General features: G+C 52.0%; 2 protein-coding genes across 4 annotated transcripts in view; one reads left to right on the forward strand and one right to left on the reverse strand.

Annotated features, from left to right (window-relative positions):
• The window catches only part of NCAPD3 (non-SMC condensin II complex subunit D3), a 37,688-nt gene extending 28,043 nt beyond the window's left edge, over positions 1–9,645 (reverse strand). For 2 of the 3 annotated variants that reach the window (XM_038161442.1, XM_038161441.1), the window contains exons 1-13: positions 9,210–9,645; positions 8,295–8,449; positions 7,704–7,866; positions 6,705–6,880; positions 6,444–6,617; positions 5,876–5,937; positions 5,528–5,615; positions 4,124–4,257; positions 3,369–3,441; positions 2,965–3,087; positions 2,569–2,821; positions 1,963–2,046; positions 1,723–1,806 (exon numbers count right to left, since the gene is read on the reverse strand). In XM_038161442.1, coding sequence (XP_038017370.1) covers positions 1,723–1,806; positions 1,963–2,046; positions 2,569–2,821; positions 2,965–3,087; positions 3,369–3,441; positions 4,124–4,257; positions 5,528–5,615; positions 5,876–5,937; positions 6,444–6,617; positions 6,705–6,880; positions 7,704–7,866; positions 8,295–8,449; positions 9,210–9,609 — 1,969 coding nt within the window. In that variant the 5' untranslated portion in view covers positions 9,610–9,645. The remainder of the gene's footprint in view (positions 1–1,722; positions 1,807–1,962; positions 2,047–2,568; positions 2,822–2,964; positions 3,088–3,368; positions 3,442–4,123; positions 4,258–5,527; positions 5,616–5,875; positions 5,938–6,443; positions 6,618–6,704; positions 6,881–7,703; positions 7,867–8,294; positions 8,450–9,209) is intronic. The other variant, XM_038161443.1, reaches the window with a different exon arrangement.
• VPS26B (VPS26, retromer complex component B) lies at positions 9,482–19,757 on the forward strand. Its single transcript, XM_038161444.1, has 6 exons — positions 9,482–9,841; positions 13,203–13,359; positions 14,451–14,615; positions 15,362–15,537; positions 16,169–16,311; positions 16,840–19,757. Exons 1-6 carry the CDS (start codon positions 9,619–9,621, stop codon positions 16,984–16,986), a joined length of 1,011 nt encoding a protein of 336 aa, XP_038017372.1. The 5' UTR covers positions 9,482–9,618; the 3' UTR covers positions 16,987–19,757.
• Positions 19,758–20,389: the final 632 nt, after the last annotated feature.

The following is a 20,389-nucleotide window of genomic DNA, read 5'->3' on the forward strand; positions in this document are numbered from 1 at the left end:
GCATTTTATCATGGCTTTTAAGGTTTTTATTTATTGCTGTTTGTCATATTTCCCAAAGATATGCCAAATTTGGAGATCTGTTACTTAGAGATTCACATGGACATCCATCCTGTTGCCATTAAAAATAGGATTAGTCACAGGGAACTAAGCAAAACTAGCTTAAAAATACATTTTTACCAAAAGGAAGCAAAGGGACTTTGATCTGGGCTTTCTTAATGGGCAGCTAAGTGCAGTTTCCATCTTCCTCCCAAGAGCAGCTGCACAGGAAGAGCACAGAACCTCCCCACTGCAAGATTTTGCTCCTAAAATAATCCAGTCTTGTGAAGGTGACCAAAAAACCACACTTTGACATTGATTTTTCTGATGTAGAAAAGAGGGGGGAAAAACCAAACAACAAAACAACCAAAAAATCCCAAGTTCTAAAGGGCTGAGAACTGCCAAGGGAAGGGAATGTTTGATGCTGGAGGGCAGAGGGAATTCTGCAGTGCACACCTCACCTTGCAGGTTATCCCCACCCTTATCTCTGCCCTTGAGCACTGAGCATGTTCTGACTATCCCTGGCTGAGATTTGCTTCTTTTCTAAGAGAAATGAGCTATTTGGTCTTCAGAGGAGAGCAAAATTAGCACAGGCACAAGCCAAGCACAGGCACGGGCCAGACAGCTTTGCTAATGCACCTTGACTGCCTCGGAGAGCCCTGGATTCCAGAATCCTCTGGAGCTCCAGACAGTCTTTTTTCATTCCAGCCTTTTCTTAATTTGTTTTGCCAAGCGCCAAGCGTGTGCTCAGCTGGGTATCAGAGACAAACCCAGGCATCCTCTGGCACGAGGAGCCTGCAACTAAACGAGGAATTCACAATACCTTGAGTGGCCCGGAGGACTTTTCTGTCTGAGGGAGCAGATTAAGGAAATTTATCAGCAGAGCGTGTTTGAAAAAAGGAGCTTTCAATGGGGGGAGATTGGAGCCTGGCTCCTGGAGATAGGGAGGGAGATCCCATGTGAGGAGCAGAGTGGAACAAAAGCATCACTGCAGGATGTGAGGCGAGCAGAGAATTGAACTGTCAGCAGTTCAAGGGAGGTGAACAGCAAGAGCTGAGAGCGCAGATCCTGGCAGGGGCCGAAAGGTTAGGAAGAAAAGCTTCTCCACACAAGAGGAAAAGAAAAAGGAGAGGTTTAAAGGAGGAACATCCTGGCCACAAAAGCCAACTTGCACGGTGATTTCATGCTATCAACACATTAGAGGCAGCTTGCCATGCTGCATCAGGACATTTCTGTGACACTCTGCTTTCAGCTCTCAACCGACGCTGCAGAGAAACAGATCCTTGCTACAGAGCAGAAAGGTGCTGTGCTTTACACAGCAAAATATATCAGTTCTTTGTGCACTGGAGCAAGAGATTTAATTACCCTGAAATTCATGGAGCTACAAGTGTTACATTCCACATAAATTACCATTTGGGAAGAATAATTTCCTGCTTTTCAACAAGTGTTGCCACCACATTGGTACCAACAGATATCTGCATTTTAGGATTAAATGTATTTTTCAGACTCGAGTGGAAATAGTGTTTCTTTATGGCTGGCAATTCCACCCCCTTCATCACCCCTAAGTGTTTTGTAACAGCTTTCTCCACTTCCTTTGAGAAATGGACAATGAATACACTTCAGAAAGTCTGATTTCAATTAAGGCTTTGAATGCTTATCTGGAAATCTGCTTTAATTCTGACATACCATCAGGCCCAGCAGTGTCACTGCTGGCTGTCAGCTCCATAGTTCTGAAAGTTGGTAAGGTCTTCAGTGGATGGTTGGACACAGCTGAAAGAAAAGATAAAAGCTGAGGAATAATAAAAGCACATATTCACCTGGAAAGAAGAGGGTTCAGTGTTAAACAGAGAGCCTCATGCATGCCCTAGGTTTAACAGATATGTGTATTTTTAGGAAATGGCATGCCAAGAAAAGCCTGAGACTTACTGGAAAAGAATGACTCTATACCTTCTGCACTGACTGTCACACTCGCAGTGTTTGTGTTTGCTTCCAACACTGTGCGGACAGAGGCTGCCAAAAAAGAGAAATAAAAAAGGAAATCAAACAAAGTATTTGAATTCTGGATGTCCTGCCATTCCAAATTCTTTCTGGGCGAGCAGTCTAGCTGTGGGATGCAGCGTGCAGGCTCTGAATCGTGCCATCTGGCCCTCACCACACCTGAGGGAGCTCGGAATGCCAGTCACGAACAGAACAACTTAGCAGAAGCAAAAGGCAACTCAAGATTTAATCAGCTGTCAGGCAAGAATGAACTGCTATTTTTTTTTTCCCAACGAGCAATTCTGGTTGTCTGTAAACATCCTTCAAAGGGACCTCACAGAGGAATCTCTTTAGAACTGATACACAAGAATAAATCCCTCCCCAATATAAGGCTTCATGAGGAACAAGGCTCATGAATTGCTGCTCATTATGACACCGTACGTAAGCACTCTGTGTGCCAGCTTTTAAGTTCCTGACAACTCCTACCTCCCAGCAATTATCCCCTTGAAAGTTCAAGAATGGTTTTTCATTACCTCATGTGCCCACAGTACTCACAGCTCTGTAGTAAGTCCTGAATGCTCTCCAAGGCAGCAGCAGCTTTCGTTTCGAGACAATGGGCGAAGCAGCTGAGAGCTTTGCTCCGGACCACGGGGGCTTTGTCTGAGCACCGGCCAAACACCATGACCTGCACTAAAAACTTGTGCTTTAGCAAACTCTGATGATCCTGGGACAAGGAGCTGCCTGGGCTCCTCTCCGGCAGCTCCAACAAAGCCAAGGCTACATCAAGAGCAAACACTCTGTAGCAAACCTGCAGGAAGAAAAAGCACACGAGGAGCTCTGTTAATGGAAGTGAACACAGAGTTTTTTTGCCTCTGGGTACCAGCAGTGACAGAGCTATTCAGTGCTGAGATTGAACCCTTCATCTCCAAAGCATCAAGGAGATGCACTTACTTTGGTGAGTGAGTATTTATAAAGCCAAGCGATGAATTCAGCGAACTCTGCACAGGGGAGTTTGTCCAGCAGGGTCACCAGGGCCTGGGCAGCATAGGTGCGATAATCAGCCTTGTCTGGGACCTGAAAGACAAGGCCAGGGCACCCTGTGATACTCCACTGCTCTGCTCTTGATGCCAGAAAGGCATTTCAGGGCTTAAGATAAATGTTTTTTAATTTAATGAGCTGATATGTTCACATTCAACAACAGTGAGAATCATCACAGCTTCCTCAGTCACTACTTCACCATCACACGTTTTCATTTCTTAAAAAAGATGGTGAAAACAGATTCCCTAAACTATTAATGATGTTCCAATGTATCCAGACGAGTTCTCCAGCCCCAGGAGTAGCAGAGCTTGGCATACCTTGGTACAGATATGTTGGAGCAGGATTCTCAGAACAGGATAAACAGCTTCTTTCAGCTCATCTACCAGAGAACTGCACAGGGGGGAGAGAGAGAGAGAGAGAGGAGAAGCAGATTTTAACAAAGCTGGTTTATAACAGAGGAAACGTCCAGGACATTCCTTTTGGAATGCATTTGAGAAGTCAGGAGAAGTGGCCATGATTGTGGAATCATGACTGCAGCAGGCTATGCTCAGAGAAGCAGCCCTGCTTTCACATTAACTTCACAGGCACAAAAGAATTGCTTCCCGTACTTTTCTAACAAGTAGAAGGGTAACATGAAAAGCTTCTTTGTTCTTAATCTACTTTTATATGTTGTCTGGGGATCTCTGCACAAACTACACTTCCAACAACACAGATCCCCAAAAGGGGGAATAAACACAGGCAAAACACATCATTAAGCAGGAGAAAGCAAGAACTACAGAGGAACGAGCTCCATGTTAATCTTTCATTTCCTTCACAATTCTCTGTAGTTAAACACAAGACCTGAAAAACTGACACAAAGCAAAATACAGAAAATGGGTCCTTTCCACAGCACCTTCTTCCCCCTCTGCCAGCAGGCTCGGTAAATTCCCATTCCAGACATTTTAATTAAGCCTCATTTGCACAAACAACTTCAAAGCCAGTGCCAGTTTGTCTCATCCCTTTATCACCTCAACAGCAGAGCAAAGGCATGCCAGAAGAAAGGAGCAGCCACGCTCAGCGCTCTGAATGTCACCTGATGAATTTCACAGCCTGGTTCCTGCCGCTGGTCACAGCTGATGTGATGGGAAGGGCCTCACGCCTGGAGCCCCCACTGCCCTCCACCATCAGAAGGACGCTGAGGAGCCGCTGGAACACACACCGAAGGGTCTGGAAAGAAGAGGTTATTGGCAGGCTCTTTTCCATGGACAGGCACTCCAGGGTCATGAAAGAATTCTGAATCAAGCTTAGAACCAAGCAGCAGCACAGGTTAAAGCACGCTCCTAGCAGAGAAATTCCAAGAGGACACTTTCTAAATGCACACAGCTCCTTTCCTGGCTGCGGTGCTCTCATGCAAGCTCAGCAAGGTCTCAGAAGGGCCTTCTGAAAGCATTAACAGCTGCCCTCCAAACAGGGCAAAGTCCCCCCTCCAAAGTCCCCCGTGGACTTCTTTTTGCCAGAAACATTTGGAATTTGAGGAAACTCACTGGGTTTTGCACAGGACATGTCTAAAGCCAAATGCGTGTTTTGTACTTGAACTCTTGGAGTTGCCTCCCTTGAATGTCTTTGGGACCACAGCTTGCCTCATGATCCTGACATTCCCCGAGCAAGCAGGAGAGGCAGGGAAGATGAGGCAGGTCTGGGAAGGGGAGTGACTACACCTTGCTGTCACCACAAATGCCAACAAAAAGCTCATGCTGCACTGAGAAACCAGGGAGGCAGAAACACACAGGCTGCTGGAGCGGGGCTGGCACTCAGGAATAACCAGGCTGGTGTGTTCTCCAGGCTTTCCTGACTAGACAGCTGCTGATTCCCAGCCCGCAGGCTCAGAACCAGCCCAGGGGGTCACGCAGACTCCCAGACACAGCAGGGGCACACCCAACCTTCAGCAGCCCCACGCAGAGCAGCAGCACTCAGGTGAGTGGGAGATGCCCCGCTCTGCTTGCCAATTTAAACAAATACAGATGGGAGTTTCTGGCAGAACTGGCTGCTCCACGATCCCAGAGCGTTCTCTGAACAAGAACCAGCCCTGCTCAGCTCACTGAGCCCAGAGCACTGCACAGCCCAGCCCCTCACACGCTGCCAGGCGGTGCTGCAGCTCCATCTAGCAGGGAATCACGACACTCCAGGCAAAGGCAGCCACCTGGAACTCTCTTCTTTAAGGTTCAGAGACCCAATGCCACTGCAGATCTCCTTCGTTTTCAATTCATTTGCCATAGGAGTCAGCAGAGCACGGAATTCACTGCACACGAGTGCAGCAGCAAAGGACTGGGGTGGAAAAAACCATCTTTGCTCTGACCCGGCAAAGATGGCACAAAGAGGGAAACTGAAGTGAAAAGTAAAAACCATCCAAGCAAAAACGACATGCTGAGAAGGGAAGAAGCAAGCACTCCTTTTCCATGCTGCTGTGAGGATGTTAAAGATTCTGTTTAACTTGTACCTTATCTTCTGTGCCATGGAGAGGGGAGCACAGTAAGTGAAGTCCGTAATAGGCCAGCTCAGGAATGCACTTGGCTTTATTAACATCCCTAAGGAAAGAAGGCAAAGAGATGTCCTCACTTCTCATTCAGAGTAAATGTGACTTTTAAAAAAGCCCTTTGACTGTGAAACGTTCAATATTCACAAGATGCTGTTTGCTGTCAGCACATGGAACGTATTCCAATGATCTTTGAAAGAGAATTTGTCACTCTCATATTTATACAAACAGGACAACAACACAAGCACTGAGGGCTTTACTTGTTCAGACCATCATATAAACAATAAGAATTATTAAGAATTGTTTGCTCACATGGCTGCTGAAAACTCAAACTCGTGGAGCACTGGCTCAAAGCTGGTCATCTCAACAAAGACCTGCAAGGGAAGAGAGCCAAGCTGAGCTCAGTGCCCTGAGGGCAGGGTGTGCAGGGCTCTGGATATCTGGGGTTACTCCACTGGGTTTAACTTTCAAACACCTCCCTTGAAGCAGAACAAAAGCAGAGCCCAAAGCCCAGAAGCTCCCACCAGGAACAAGTAGGGGCTGCCCCTGCATCCCTGGAAGTGTTCAAGGCCAGGCTGGACAGGGCTTGGAGCAGCCTGGGACAGTGGAAGGTGTCCCTGCCCATGGCAGGGGGTGAAACAAGGTAAGATTTAAGGTCCCTTTCAACCCAAACCCTTGTGATTCCAGGAACAAAACACTTGCAAGTGTTCAGCACAAGAGGCAGACACAGAGCAAGCACCCTGCTCCCACATCTCCCTAATTCCCATCAGGGACCAAGTGATGGAAGGCAGGGCTGCCACCTCCTCCATGTGGAGGGCTCTGCATCCCCAAAAAGTCTGGGTTAGGGGACATAAGGGTCCTCAGGCTGGATCTTTCTTACCTGCACACAGTTCTGCATGCACTGAGGCTTTTCTTTTAGGGAGAACTTGGGCAAGAGCCTTAGTAAGTTTTTCAAAAGAAGGAAGATGGCATTGCGGACTTGGAGAAGATCTTCTGTTGAGAAGTAAACATTCTCATCATCCTCTTCCTTCTCCTCTTCCAACATCTCTTCCATCTACATTGGCAGAAAAGAGAAACAGCTTGCCAACAATTTGCTTATTGCTAGGGATTTGTATCTGCAGAGATTGCACAAACATCTTACACTGGAGCTGTCATTCCTGCATGGCTTCCCTTTCTTTCTGTTCTTTCTGGCACTGGGCTGAGAGCTTTGAGACTGTGCCTTCTTCCTTTTCTTCATCTCTTGAGGCCAGCATTTTGTCAGGGTGTGAAGACATTTATCAAACATCACTTGGTGGAACACCTGGTTGGCTATGCTGCCTGCCCACAAAAGACAAACATCAGTCCTCTTCCAGACAAAACACAGAGAGCATCAAACCCCCTGGGCATCCTGTTCCACTCCTGGAAGTGCTCAATGCCAGGCTGGAGCAACCTGCTCTAGTGGGAAGTGTCCCTGCCCACGGAATGAGATGAGTTTTAAGGTCCCTCCCAGCCCAAATCAGTTTGTGGTTCTGGGATCTCTCCACAGGTGTCCCAGAGCCTAAGAAATTTCAAGAGAAGAATAAAGAGCTGCCTGAAGTGCACCAGGCTGATGCATCAGCAGCAGTGACACATTCCAGCAGCATCACCAGCCGAATGACCCCTTCCAGCTGCACCATGGAGAGCAGCACAGCCTCAGGGTGTGCTGGAATACAGAGGGATCCAGCTGTGAACTAAGCTGCTGGAAACACTCAGCTGCTGGTTATTCTAAACTGGTATTTGTGTTTTCACAAACAAACCCATCCAAATGTGCTGCACAGCGAAATGCTCCCTGCTTACGGAGCAGGAACAGGAATAAGCTCCTGCCTTGACTGTCAAAGCAGAGGCACCAGTGTGGTTCCAGCTCTGTGCACGCTCCTCTGTCACCTTGTCACAGGACACAGACCTGCTCTGGGGCCACCAAACCCCTCTGTGACAGGAGGCCAGGCTGCCACCAGCCCGTGACACCGCTCGGCACACACACCATGCCCAGCTTGTGAAATCCCCAAGGATTTCAGGGCCATCAAGCCAACACCACCACTCGTTCCACCTGGAATTGTTACAAACCCGACCCTGCCTGACCTGCGCTGTCCCCAGGCACGAAGGGGAACATCTCAAGGCTCACCTGGGATCTCCAGCAGCAGCAGGTAGAGCCCAGCTGAGTGCAGAGCAAACACCCTCTGCTGCACGTTGGCTCTTTTGTGCTGGCCCACGTGCACAAAGTGATGCAGCACGGCCACCAGGGCCTGGTGGGACAGGCTGTTCTCAGCAAACAAGGTCCAGACGTTCTGAGGCAAAACAGGAACAGTCAGGAATCCCATAATAACCCATAATAGATGTCCAAAACTAGCCATTATTCAGATTTTAACAGGTGCCACCATGACAAACTCCCTATGTATTATATGCTTTAAGAAGTGTTTAATAAGTATAATACACTATAATTATTAATATTTATAATACATCAATTATTAATATTAATAAAGTTAACAATAATTTATAAGTTATATAAATTATTATTAATTGTAATAACACTATATATACTTAATATTATGCTAAGTTATATTATTAAAATTTGGAAATTGCTTCCTTCTGAAGCTTTCCAGCACACAGAGCAAGAATTGTTTGATTAGTTTTTGAATCATAATGTGAATTTCAAGGCAAGACAGATGCGAAAGAGAGAACGCGAGAGGGGCTGGCTGTGCTCAGGTGATGTCACCTCTCTGCTCTCCTGCTCCCCGGCAGCAAAGGGCGCCAGAGCGCTGTACAGGCGGGTGAAGGCGTCCAGCCCACCGGCCGTGATCTCCTCCGCTATCCACGGATCCAGAGGCTCGGTCTCCGTGAAATCCAGATCCCACGCTGCGTCCACCCACACTGAGAGAAATAATTAAAAAAAAAAAGCGTTTATAAGCGCCAGGGGTGAGGTTTCTCCGAAACACGCGTTTCACCCAAAATAAGGCTCCAAAAGAAACACGGACTGCCCAAATCCAGCGGGACACGGCGCGCCAAGGGCAGCGATGTCAGGGCCAGGAGACCGGGGGAGCCACCGGAACCGGGACAGAGGGACCGGGACTGACACCGGGACCGGGACTGACACCGGAACCGGGACAGAGGGACCGGGACCGGGACAGAGGGACCGGGACTGACACCGGGACAGAGGGACCGGGACTGACACCGGGACCGGGACAGAGAGAAAGAACGGGAGAGAGACAGAGACTGGCACCGAGACAGAGAGACCGGGACACAGACTGGCACCAAGACTGGGACCGGGACCGGAACAGAGACCCGGACGGGGATGGGGACCGAAACCGAGGCAGGACCGGGAGGGGGACAGAGACCGATAATGAGACAGAGACGGACACCGGCACAGAGAGAACGGGAAAGAGACAGAGAGCAGGAGAGACCTGGACGAGAACCGAAACATACACCGGAACAGAGACAGAGAGACTGGGACAGAGAGCGGGACCGGGAAACAGAGAGACCGAGAGACACAGCGACCAAGACCGGAAAAGAGGTCGGGAAACCGGCCCCGGCTCCAATCCGAACCGACCCCGATCCCGATCCCGATCCCGATCCCCATCCCCATCCCCATCCCCATCCCCATCCCCATCCCCATCCCCATCCCGCTCCGCACCCGCGGCCAGCTCCGGCAGCCGCCACCCGCCGAGCGCGCTCCGCAGCCGCTCCGCCGCCATCGCGCCGCCGCCGCCCGCCTTCGAACGCGCCAATGGCGGGCTCGGGGCGGCGCGGGCCAATCGCGAAGGCGCCGCTGCCCCGGAAGGAGCGGGGCGGGCGCGGCCGGGCCGGGCGGGGCTGCGCGGTGCGCGGTGCGCGGTGCGCGGGTCCCGCCGCCGCCGCCCCGGCAGCGCTGTCGCATTGCGGCCCCCCCGCGCCGCTGCCGCCGCCGCCGCTGCCGCCCCGGCTCCTTCCCCGGCTCCTTCCCCGGCGTCGCCGCCGCCGCCCCGCGCAGCCCCGCCCCGGCCGCGATCCGCCAGCGGGGCCGCGGGGTGCGCCCGCTCCGCCCCGCGCCGCATCCCGGAGCCATGAGCTTCTTCGGGTTCGGGCAGAGCCCGGAGCTGGAGCTGGTGCTGAGCGATGCCGAGAGCCGGCGGCGGGTGGAGCACAAGACGGAGGAAGGCAAGAAGGAGAAATACTTCCTCTTCTACGACGGCGAGACCGTGTCGGGGCGGGTGGTGCTCACCCTCAAGAACCCCAACAAGCGGCTGGAGCACCAGGGCATCAAAGTGGAGTTCATCGGGCAGATCGGTGAGCGGGGCGGCCTGCGGGCCCGGTGTCCCTTCCTGATGCCCCTCGCGGGTGCCGGGAGCAGCGCTGCACCGCGCGGGTGCCGGGGGGCCAGGGAGGGTCACTGCATCCCACAGGTGCCAAGAGTCTGGGGAGCATTGCTGAACCCCATGGTACTGAGATCCCTGCGGGTGTCAGGGATCCAGAGAGCATTGCTGCTGCTGAGAGTCCAGGGAGCATCATTGTTCCCCATGGTAATTCATTGGTACCGGGGGTCTGGGGGCATTGCTGTGCCCCATGATGGCACTGGGGTCCCACTGGTACTGGGGTCATTGCTGTGCCCCATGATGGCACTGGGGTCCCATTGGTACTGGGGGCATTGCTGTGCCCCATGGCACTGGGGTCCCACTGGTACTGGGGTCATTGCTGTGCCCCATGATGGCACTGGGGTCCCATTGGTACTGGGGGCATTGCTGTGCCCCATGGCACTGGGGTCCCGCTGGTGTTGAGCAGGTTCTGCTCGCTCCCGAGTGATGCTCAGCTGCACGCAGCATTACCACGGCTGCCAGACATTATTCTGCCCTCTGAGCTGGGCAGCCTGGCCTGTTCCCCAGGCTTGAGCCCTGGCAGAAGGAAGGGCATTCCAGTCCTTTTCCAGGTCATTGTTCTCCTGTCCTAATTTCTCGCTTCTGCTCGGTCCCCGGTTCCAGCTGCCAGGCCCTGCTCCCCAGGCTGGCTGTTCTGCTCCAGGAGCTGCCTGCCTGCTTCCCTCGTGTGCCTGCTGATCCTCCGGGGGATGCTGAGGGTGCTGATGGGGTGGGTTTTGTCCTTATGTCCCTTTTACCTGGGTGGATCACCTTTCCTGAGGCATGCTCACCTTGGCTGATCCCCCCTTCTACTCCTCGCACCCCTGCACGGTTGGTCGGGTGACTTCAAGTTGTTCAAAACTTGTGGTTATCTGTGCGTGTAACCAATTCAGGTTTAATGTTTCCTGCTTTCGAAGGGGAGAGGCAGCTGCCACACCCACTCCTCCATCAGAGCGGAGCTGTCCCTGCTCCACCGACATGCCTTGAGCCCCGCAAGCCAAAATAAGTTCAGGATGTTCCTTCCCGTGGCTGCGTGCGAGGCCTCACATCTGTGGCTCTCTGTGCTTGGCTCTAAACCCCAAAATCACTGCTGGAGCCAGGGGCCTGCAGCCTTTGCATTGCAAATCGTGTGGTGAGGGAACATGAGCAGATTTCCCACCCAGCCCCATGCTGCTGTTTGAGTTTTATTGGCTTTGCTTGTGCCTGACTCTGGATTTTGGAAGGGAAGGGAGTGTAGGTGAGGCTGTTCACCAGGAGCCAGGGTGTGAGCTCCTATTGATACGGTTCCCAGTGGAAATCAAGCAGGAACTTTGTTTCCTGCTCCACTGTCTCTGCTGCGCTGCCTTGCCTGCAACTCATTCCCTGTTTTGGAAGACTTTTGAGCCATGCCTGCATGGAATTACTGCTCTGTATGCACATTATTGCCCAAGCAGGGTGTGTTACAGCTGCTGCGGCTGCACGTCAGTCCTTCTGCCCCTCAGGCCTTTTTGATAAATCACTGAAGTTTGTACCACTAATTGCACTTCTCAGTGCTTTCCATCTTGTGTTCTGACTTCTTGCTGCCACGAGGTCAGCGTGGAGGTGAGACAATTTAACAGGCAGGGGAACTGGGATGTGAAGGAGGGATGTTTTGCAGGGAAGCTGCTCCAGAGCAGGTACCAGAGGCCAGACTGAGAGTGCTGGGTCCTGCCTGCTCCCAGGTGAGCACAGAACCCATTCCAGATGGTTTCACCTCTGCTGGCTGTGGCCTGAGCAAGCCGCCGAAATGTTGGCAGGTTATTTTCTCAGTCTGGAAACCTTATAGCTCTGAAAAGCTGAAATTACAGCTTATACCTGTTTGACAGGCTGGAGTGTGGGAAACATCACTCTGCTAAAGGCTGCAGGGTGCCAAACATGACCTTCTGAGGTAGCAGAGAGCTCAGTGCTCCGACATCTGCCTCCCCTTGCCTTTTTGATTTGTGCCTTCTGCACGGTGTGTCACGATGGTCCGGGCTGATCCCTCTGTTTCTGTGGCTGGTTCCTCTTTTGCTGCTGGCACGTGGCTTCCTCCTGTCACATTAGCGAGCGCTTTCCTCTCAGTGGACACACAAATTCAGTGCACAGAGAGAGGCTTGGTTATTTATGTCACCTGCCCAGCCTAAAGGGCTTGGTGACATTTGCTGTTGTGCGTAAGTGAGGGGAGCTCGAGTGCCAAAATTTCCATTAGAGAGATAAGGTGAGCAAAGGGCTGTGAGAAACAGGCATCGCTTAAAAACTGAAATCTCATTGTGCATCTCAAGGAGGGCTGAACTGCAGTTCCTGAGCACCTCTCAGAAGCCTCCTCTGCACAATTTAGTGCTGACACTGAGCTTGTGTGAGTGTGATTGTGTGATGACTTAGGTTTTTGTTTCCTCATCTAGGCAGAAAGGCTTTGCCTTGCAGGAGGACTGTGTGGGTGTCCTGTAGGCACAGGCTCACACGCAGGGCTGGGAAGGGCAGGTTTCATTGATGGGTTTGGGTAATCCCAAGCTGTTCATGCAAATGGCAGAGTTGGAAGGGTTTCGCTGCTTTGTCTTGAGGCAGAAAACTTGGTGGAGGTGTGGAGGATTGCTTTCATTAAACGAGGAAACCTGTAGTTTCCTGCTGATGTGGGAGGGTTGTGGGGAAAAGCGAGGCAGTGCTGGTCACTTGAGCTGGTTTGAGCAGTGCTTCCAGAGGTGAGAGCTCTTCCCTCACCGTGCTCACGTGGCCATTAACGTGTTATCCATGGGCTGGAGGAGCAGTGGATTCAGCTGCCTCCCCACACGCAGGGTGGTTGTGCAGCAGGATCAACATTGTCATTTATTTCCTGCTGCGGCTCAAGGCCACTCAAGCTCTTTGCTGCCCAAGGATGAGCAGGAGCAGTTGGAATCATCGTGTCCCCTTGGTTTTACTCTGTCACTGTCTGTTCCAGACAAGCAGTGGTGGCTTTTCCTCACAGTGGCAATGCCTTTGGCGGGGAATATAGTGCAGAAGATTATTGGAAGGGTTTGCATGAGCTACAAACCATATTTAGTATTGATAATAGGCGACTCGTGTCTCCCCACGGCAAGTTCTTGATTTATTGTAGTAAAGGAGGCTGTGAGGACTTTTCCTTCCTGTTTCAGGGAGGAAAGTTGTGGCCTGCATGTGGCTCTGATGGAGAGCAGGGAGCAAGTGCAGCTCCCTGGTAGGTTCTGTGAAGGCTGTTGAAGGAAGGAGTGACCTGGACAAGAGAGTTTCTGAAAATCTCTTGTGTCACGTGGGGTCGAGCTTAACCTGGATTTCCATTTTCCTAGAGCTCTACTATGACCGAGGGAACCACCACGAGTTCGTGTCCCTGGTGAAGGACCTGGCCCGGCCTGGGGAATTCACTCAATCACAGACATTTGACTTTGAGTTCACACACGTGGAGAAACCTTACGAGTCCTACACGGGGCAGAATGTGAAGCTAAGGTGAGTCCCCTGCCCTGGCTGACCCCAGTTCTGCTCTGTGTAAGTGCTGATATTCACTCTGATGATGCAGAACTCCAAATTAATTTTGGTGCCTGAGTTCTAAAAGGCTGCCTTTGAGGTCTTTACAAGCATGCAGCAGGCTCTTTATGGAACTTGTTTTTCCCCTTTTGAGTGACAAGAGAAATCAGCCCCTTTTGAATCAAATACTTGCTAATTTATTTGATAATTCAAAAATCAAAATAAACTGTTTGGTTTAGTCTCCAGTGGGGATATTTTTGCTGTAATCAGTCTTGTCAACTTGAATTGTGCTCTGTATGCAAACAGATGCTTTGCTTGTGCCATGTTCATATGTTAGAAATGATATTTCATATCCAGGCACTCAATCGACTCAAAATCCTTTCACTGCCTTCAAAGTGGGGGTTGGAAAAGTCTGAGATCTGCACTGGGAGGTGTGGCTGTGCAGCCTGATGTAATCCTACAAAAGGGCAGTGGTTTTAACATGTGCAGGCTGTTCCTCAGATCCCCAAAATGGGGCAGAGGTAACCCAGGCTCACAGATGCTTGGAAGCTGAGAGGATTCTGCTTTTCCATCTGAAAATTCCCTTCTGCCTTTTCCAGTGGGGGGTGTTGGCTGCTCCAGGGGCAGGTACACATAAAGAGCTGGGGGCTCCTTTGCTGTGGGTTTATTTTGTTCAGACCTGGGCTAAAAAAGAGCAATGTAACAGCAAATTACACGGGAAGAGGAGCTTCCTTGCTCTTCTGCTTTCTTGTGGCAATTCTTTGGTTTCCTGCTTATTCCATCCCTTTGGACATTCCCCATTCCCTGTTCTTGAAATGCTGGCCCTTCTCTCAGCTGTGCATCGGCTGCACCGAGCACCTCACCTTGCCAAGGAGAAAGTTCCAAGCTTCAGTGGGAAAAAGGAACTTTCTCAGTGGGTCTGTTGAGTCGATCACAGGTTTTATTTAGATTTGCAGTCAACACATTTCAGCTCTTTACATGAATCTGTGTAGGAAGGCTGCTTGGATAGTGCAGCCCAAGCCCCCAGGCCCTGTCCTTGCTGTGACCCTGATGGGAGGGGACTGTCCCTGCAGGTATTTCCTCCGTGCCACCGTGAGCCGCCGGCTGAACGACGTGGTCAAGGAGATGGACATCGTGGTGCACACGCTGAGCACCTACCCCGAGCTCAACTCCTCCATCAAGATGGAAGTGGGCATTGAGGACTGCCTGCACATCGAGTTCGAGTACAACAAGTCCAAGTGAGTGGCTCAGGAGCAGCTGGGGGCTCTGGGGACCCACCTGCTGGAGGTTTCCTCAAAGGAATTCCATGTCCACGTGCTCCAGAGGGGCTGGGAGACAGCTCAGATCCTCCCTGGCCTGTGGGTTCCTCTCCTTTCCCCGTACCTCTGGATCAAGGAGTGGGAAGCAATGGCTGTGGCTCACTGAGCCTGGAGCACAGTGTGAAATTCTTGCTGTAACTTCCCACTCCCTGTATCCAGATCAGTACTTCCAGGTGTCTCCAAAAGGCAATGGTTGCTCCTTTCCAGGCAATGCGGCTGAAGTGGGAATTAACTCCAGCAGAGAAGTTGGGAACTTTTAAACTACTCTTAGTGCATCTTTCCAAGCTAGTGATGGCAAATCTCCCTGCAAGTGGTGGTGGGACTCAATGATCTCAGGTCTTTTCCAACCAAAATGATTCAGTGATTTGGGTTGGTTTTAATCGATGTAAAATACTGAGTTTGGAGCCTTTGCTCTCACAGGGGTTTCTTGCAAATATTCAGCCTGAAGCAAAGTATTTAATTTATCTGCTGGTGCTAAATGTTCTTGTGGGTTTCCAGAAGAGCAGAGGATGGAAATGAAGGGCTGGTTGCTGGTGGGGGTGGTTGGTTTGCCATCTGCTGGGGATGAGAGCAAAGTGCCTGCCCAGCAAGTTCCTGCATGTCAGCCCGAGCCCTGCTCTGCTGCGCAGGGTTTGATCCTGGTGTTTCCTCCCCTCTCGTGCCAGGTACCATTTAAAAGATGTGATTGTGGGGAAGATCTACTTCCTGCTGGTGCGGATCAAGATCAAGCACATGGAGATAGACATCATCAAGAGGGAGACGACGGGCACGGGGCCCAACGTGTACCACGAGAATGACACCATAGCCAAGTACGAGATCATGGATGGGGCACCTGTGAGAGGTGAGAGGGCACAGGAACCCCCAGCACTGCTCTCCTGGAGGAATTTGGGGTGGGAATATGACTCATGAAGTACCTTCTGTGTGCTCAGCATCCTGTTCCCCTGTTGTGGGTTCAGAGCAGGGATTGATCTGATCCCCTTCCTTCTCCTGTGTGATGAGGGGCAACTAAAACAGGATCAGTTGCAATGACTTAATTCTTTTGATTAGCAGTGGCAGAACCAGCTATACATTCACAGTTGGCACGGGCCACCAGCTGGCATTGCTGCAGCTCAGAGCAGAGGTGGTGTTCTTGCTCTGTGCCAATCTTCTGTGCCACTGTTCTTTGCCCAGCAGAGTCACCTGCTAGAGAAAATGTCACCTTACTCATTTTTTCCTGCAGTGCTGTCTTGATGCAGGTCCCAAAAGAGTCCCTGTGCTGTTAGAGTGGAGCTGGAATAGCTGTCAGCAAGGGCAGGATCTGGCTGAGGACCGTGCATGCTGGTTTCTGGAGGGAGTTGAGGTCTTCTAGCTCATGTTAGTCCGCTTGTGGAAACGGTGACAAAGGTTGTGGCCGTGTGAGTTTGTGTTTTGCTGCTGCTCTCCTGGTTTCTGTCTGCATCCTGTCTGTGCTGACAGCTCTGTGCCCTTTCCAGGGGAGTCCATTCCCATCAGGCTCTTTCTGGCTGGCTACGAGCTGACTCCAACCATGAGGGACATCAACAAGAAGTTCTCTGTGCGTTATTACCTCAATCTGGTGCTGATCGATGAGGAGGAGCGGCGCTACTTCAAACAGCAGGTGAGAAACAGAGCTGCTGCTCTGCTTGGACCTGTGCGTGGTTGATTGGGATGCTTTTACAAGAACCTACTGGGAACTGGGGATTCAGCAAGTGGAAAGATAGTCTAGAAGAATCTCCATTTTGGGATTCATCACAGGGAAGGATGATCTAGAGGAATGTCCATGCAGGTCAGATGTGCGTGGTGGTGAGGAGGAGTCTGCACAGTGCCTGCCTGGGATATCTTTTCTGCTCAGTGGTGGAGGTTCTGTGCTTCACCTTACCAGTGGCACTAGGACAGAGGTGCTGTGGATGTCCTCTGTGTGCCCAGACCCCAGGGGGGAGCTGTCTACCCAAATGTCAGGCAGGCTGCACTACCAGGCGTGTCCTGGCTGTGGGTGAACCGAGCCTGGTTCAGCCTGCGGGGCTGGGTGGGGCTGCAGAAGGTGTCAGCAGAAAGCCTCAGCAGAAGGTGAGAGCAAAAGGCCTCAGCGGAAGGCCTCAGCAGAAGGCCTCCTGAGCCCTGACAAGCCTTTGCTGTGTCCCTGCAGGAGGTGGTGCTGTGGAGGAAAGGGGACATCGTGAGGAAGAGCATGTCCCACCAAGCTGCCATCGCGTCGCAGCGCTTCGAGGGCACGTCCTCGCACGGCGAGGCCAAGCCCCCCGGGCAGCCCGCGGACAACAACGGCCGGCAGTGAGGCCGGGGGGCGCCGGGAGCCCCCCAGCACCGCGGCACCCACGGGAGACGCTCAGAGACCTCACAGAAATAAATACCCGGTTTTGACTTCATTCCTTTCTTCGGAGGACTGGCGGGGTGGGACGGGGCGGGAGGGCTTGGCCAGCTGGAGCTGGAGGTGCCGTGGCACTTCCCAGTCCATCCGTTCCTCTGGAGGCCGGGCCCGGCCGCTTGGAGGCCATGTCTGGAGCTCCTGACCTCCTCTGTGCCCCGAGGGGAAGGAGAGAGCGAGTGAAGGCCCAGGCTGCCTGTGGAGGGTGCTTTGGGGCTCTGCAGGATGGATGTTTTCCTTGCCTTTCCGAAATCTCGCCTGGGGAGAACGGCCCGGTGATGAGCTGGATGCTAGAGGAGGGATCAGAGACTGTGGCGTGGCCTGCTGGAAATCTTGTGGTGTCATCCCCTCGCTGCTTCCCCTTCTTCCTCTTCGTGCTGGCGTTGGATTCCTTGCCACAGGCGGCTGGATGATGGAGGTGACTCAGCCCTGGGACTGCCACCCAGCCACGTGGAGCACGGGCAGGGCCGTGCTGTGTCCCACCAGGAGCTGTGGCTGGTAGGAGGGAGTGAGACGAGGGTGCAGGAGGAGGTGCCGTGGGGTGGGCAGAGCGGTGACGCTCCCAGTGCTCACGGGTGGGCAACAAGTGGGGCCAGGAAGGCTCCTGGCCACAAGCTGTGCCTTCCTAGTCTTGTCCTGAGATCCACATTTGGCTGCTGCTCTTGTGCAGCTCCCAGGTGCTGCTGCAGAGAGGTGTGGAGGGCAGCTCTGGAGCTCTCGGGGCTCTCCTGTGGGTGGGTTTATGCTGCCCACGCTGCCCTGCCCGTGTCTGTGTCCTGGGGGCAGAGCAGGCTTTGTGTGGGGATGGACAGCACTGTGGGGACACGTGTGTGGTCTGGTTTGCTGAGGTTTGCTGCCTCGTGCCTGCAGGATGAGGGTTAGTGGGGACACAAGGTGGATGCCATTGTTGTGGGAGGCTCAAACGGGCCAGTGTGGGCTGCTGGGAGGAGCCAAGCAGCACCTGGAAGGGTGGCAGAGCTCTGATTCCAGAGATACATTCCTAAGGCTTGAGCTGAAGTCGCCAGCGAGGTCTGAGAGCATGCAGTGAACTGAGAACCTGAATGTGGGTTTTATTTTTTGAAATAAGCTGCTTTTAGCCTTCAGCTAAGTAGACTCATGAGAACATTCCCAGGAGGAAGTCACTCCTCCATTAAAAATCAGATGTGGCTTTGTAGACTTGATGGACTGAGTTTGGAGGATGTCCATCCTGTTCAGCTGCCCTTCACCAAGCAGGTGGGGAGACCTCCTACCCGAGGGAGACCAGCCCGCACTAAGGGCTGGGATATGAGCTCTGTCTGGGATTTGTCTGGATTTCCCTGAGTTCGTGGCTCGCTAGTTTGTCCAGCTTCCTTTTGGCTCTGGAATCGAGTTCCTCTGTCCTCCAGCCGAGTGTAGAGCAGGTGTCTTGCAGCTGGGAAATGGAAGTGTCTGCTTTGTTCAGTGGAACGGTGCTGGTGGAGGGACTGGGGCTGGGGTGGGAAGGGGAGCTTTTTATGTAATGACAGCTACTGTATTTCAGTGATAAATGTGTGTTTCTGCTTGCCAAAGTAAGTTATCTTTTCCTCACCACGTGTAAGGTTGTGGTTTGTAGTAGAGCTGGCCAGGCTCGCTCCGTAGAGGACACTAATGCTCTCATCTCTGCTGAATGCTCGTGTCACCCCCTGGTTCTGCTGTGCCCCACTGAGGACGTGGCTTGCTTGTCCCCCCACGGGGGGTCTGTGCCATCGGCTGGGGCCCTGTCTTCCCAAGGCTGGAGCAAAAGCTCACTGCAGACAACAATCACCTTGCTGCGCCAGGGCGAGGGCTGGGGACCTCTGCCATGGCAAGGGCCCCTGGATGTCACTTGGGACACTCCTGCCTCCCTCCCCTGGGGGGAACTGGCTGTGCTGCAGCCAGGCACAGTCCTTTAGGGACAAGTGAGGCTCCTTTGGGAGCTCTGGGGGATAGCAAACTGCTCTTCTAAGGGGAACTGAGTGCAGCAGTGCCCTTACAATTTTCTTAAGCTTTCCTTCAGCTCCCTCCTTGCCTTTATTCCTTTATTCCCCTGGATTGTAGGCCATGTGGAAGGAAAGAAACCCCCTGAATGGAGATGTCTCTGCATTCCAGGGGTGGTTTTTTCCTGCCTGACTGGGTGTGAGATCACTGCCTGGCTCTAAGGAGATGGCTGTTCAACATGTGTTCATCATTCCTGGAGGGTTCCCTTGGAAAAGGTGCATGAGCCTATACATTGATTTGGGGGATTATTCCTACCTTGTTCCCTGGGTCCCTGTGTGTGGAGCCAGAATTCAGAAATGATCCCCATTTTTACAGAATCTGAAGGACCATTCAGCCCACCGGGCCCTGTTTGGGGTGGAGCAGATGCGCTGAGCATCCTCAGAGAGAAGCTGGGCTCACTCCAGGACAAGGCACTCTCGAGCAGTGTTTGTTAGCATGTCAGGGGCAGGTGCTGCTCGAGCAGTCGTGTCCCCCTCAGCTGGTGGTTCTGTGCTGTACTTGGGTCATTCCCTCCCTCCCAGGCAGAGGGGAGTGGGCAAGTACCAAACCAAGCAGTGCGAGTTGTAATTAAGCCTCTGCTGTGTTTACATGTTTCTTAATTCGTCGTCTTTTCAATGGCTGTATTTTAAAACTTGGGTTTTTTTGTCTCTCCAATTAAAAAGAGCCAGCCCTGGCTGTCAAACGCTGTGCATGAGTTTGTCTGATGTTTTATATTGGGTTGGGTTGGGTTTTTTTAATGTGGTATGAAGGGATTTTTCTTTAAAGGTGCCACGGTGTGCAGCTCTCCAAACATGCTGGAGGAGTTTGTCCTTTGTTATCTTTATAAATCCTTGGTCTTTCTTTAAGCTGTGTCACTGCTTGGCAGCTGTGCTGGTGGAGGACCCATGTGGCTTAAAAATTAGCAGGCTGGCTTTATTTTCTTCCATTTCCCTGATGGAGTTTAGTCAGAACTAAAATAACATGGGAACTTTTGTACCTGCAGGAAGTTCACTGTGATCTGCTTTGTGTATCCATCTCCAGAGAGACTGTTTACAACAGCATGCGCTGACAGGACCAGGGGGAATGCCTTCAAACTGACAGAAAATAGTCTAGATGGGATGTTGGAGAGAAATTCCTCCTGATTGTGTGGCTGCCACATCCCTGGAAGAGTCCAAAGCCAGGCTGGACAGAGCTTGGAACAGCCTGGGCTAGTGGAAAATGTCCCTGCCCATGGCAGGAGGTGGAATGAGATGATTTTGAGGTCTCTTCCAACCCAGGCTATTCAATTATTCTAAATTTTCTGGTTCTAGACAGAACCAGATTCCTTCCTGCAGAAGGA

This window comes from Motacilla alba, chromosome 24 (assembly GCF_015832195.1).
Source record: "Motacilla alba alba isolate MOTALB_02 chromosome 24, Motacilla_alba_V1.0_pri, whole genome shotgun sequence".
NCBI classification, from domain to species: domain Eukaryota; kingdom Metazoa; phylum Chordata; class Aves; order Passeriformes; family Motacillidae; genus Motacilla; species Motacilla alba.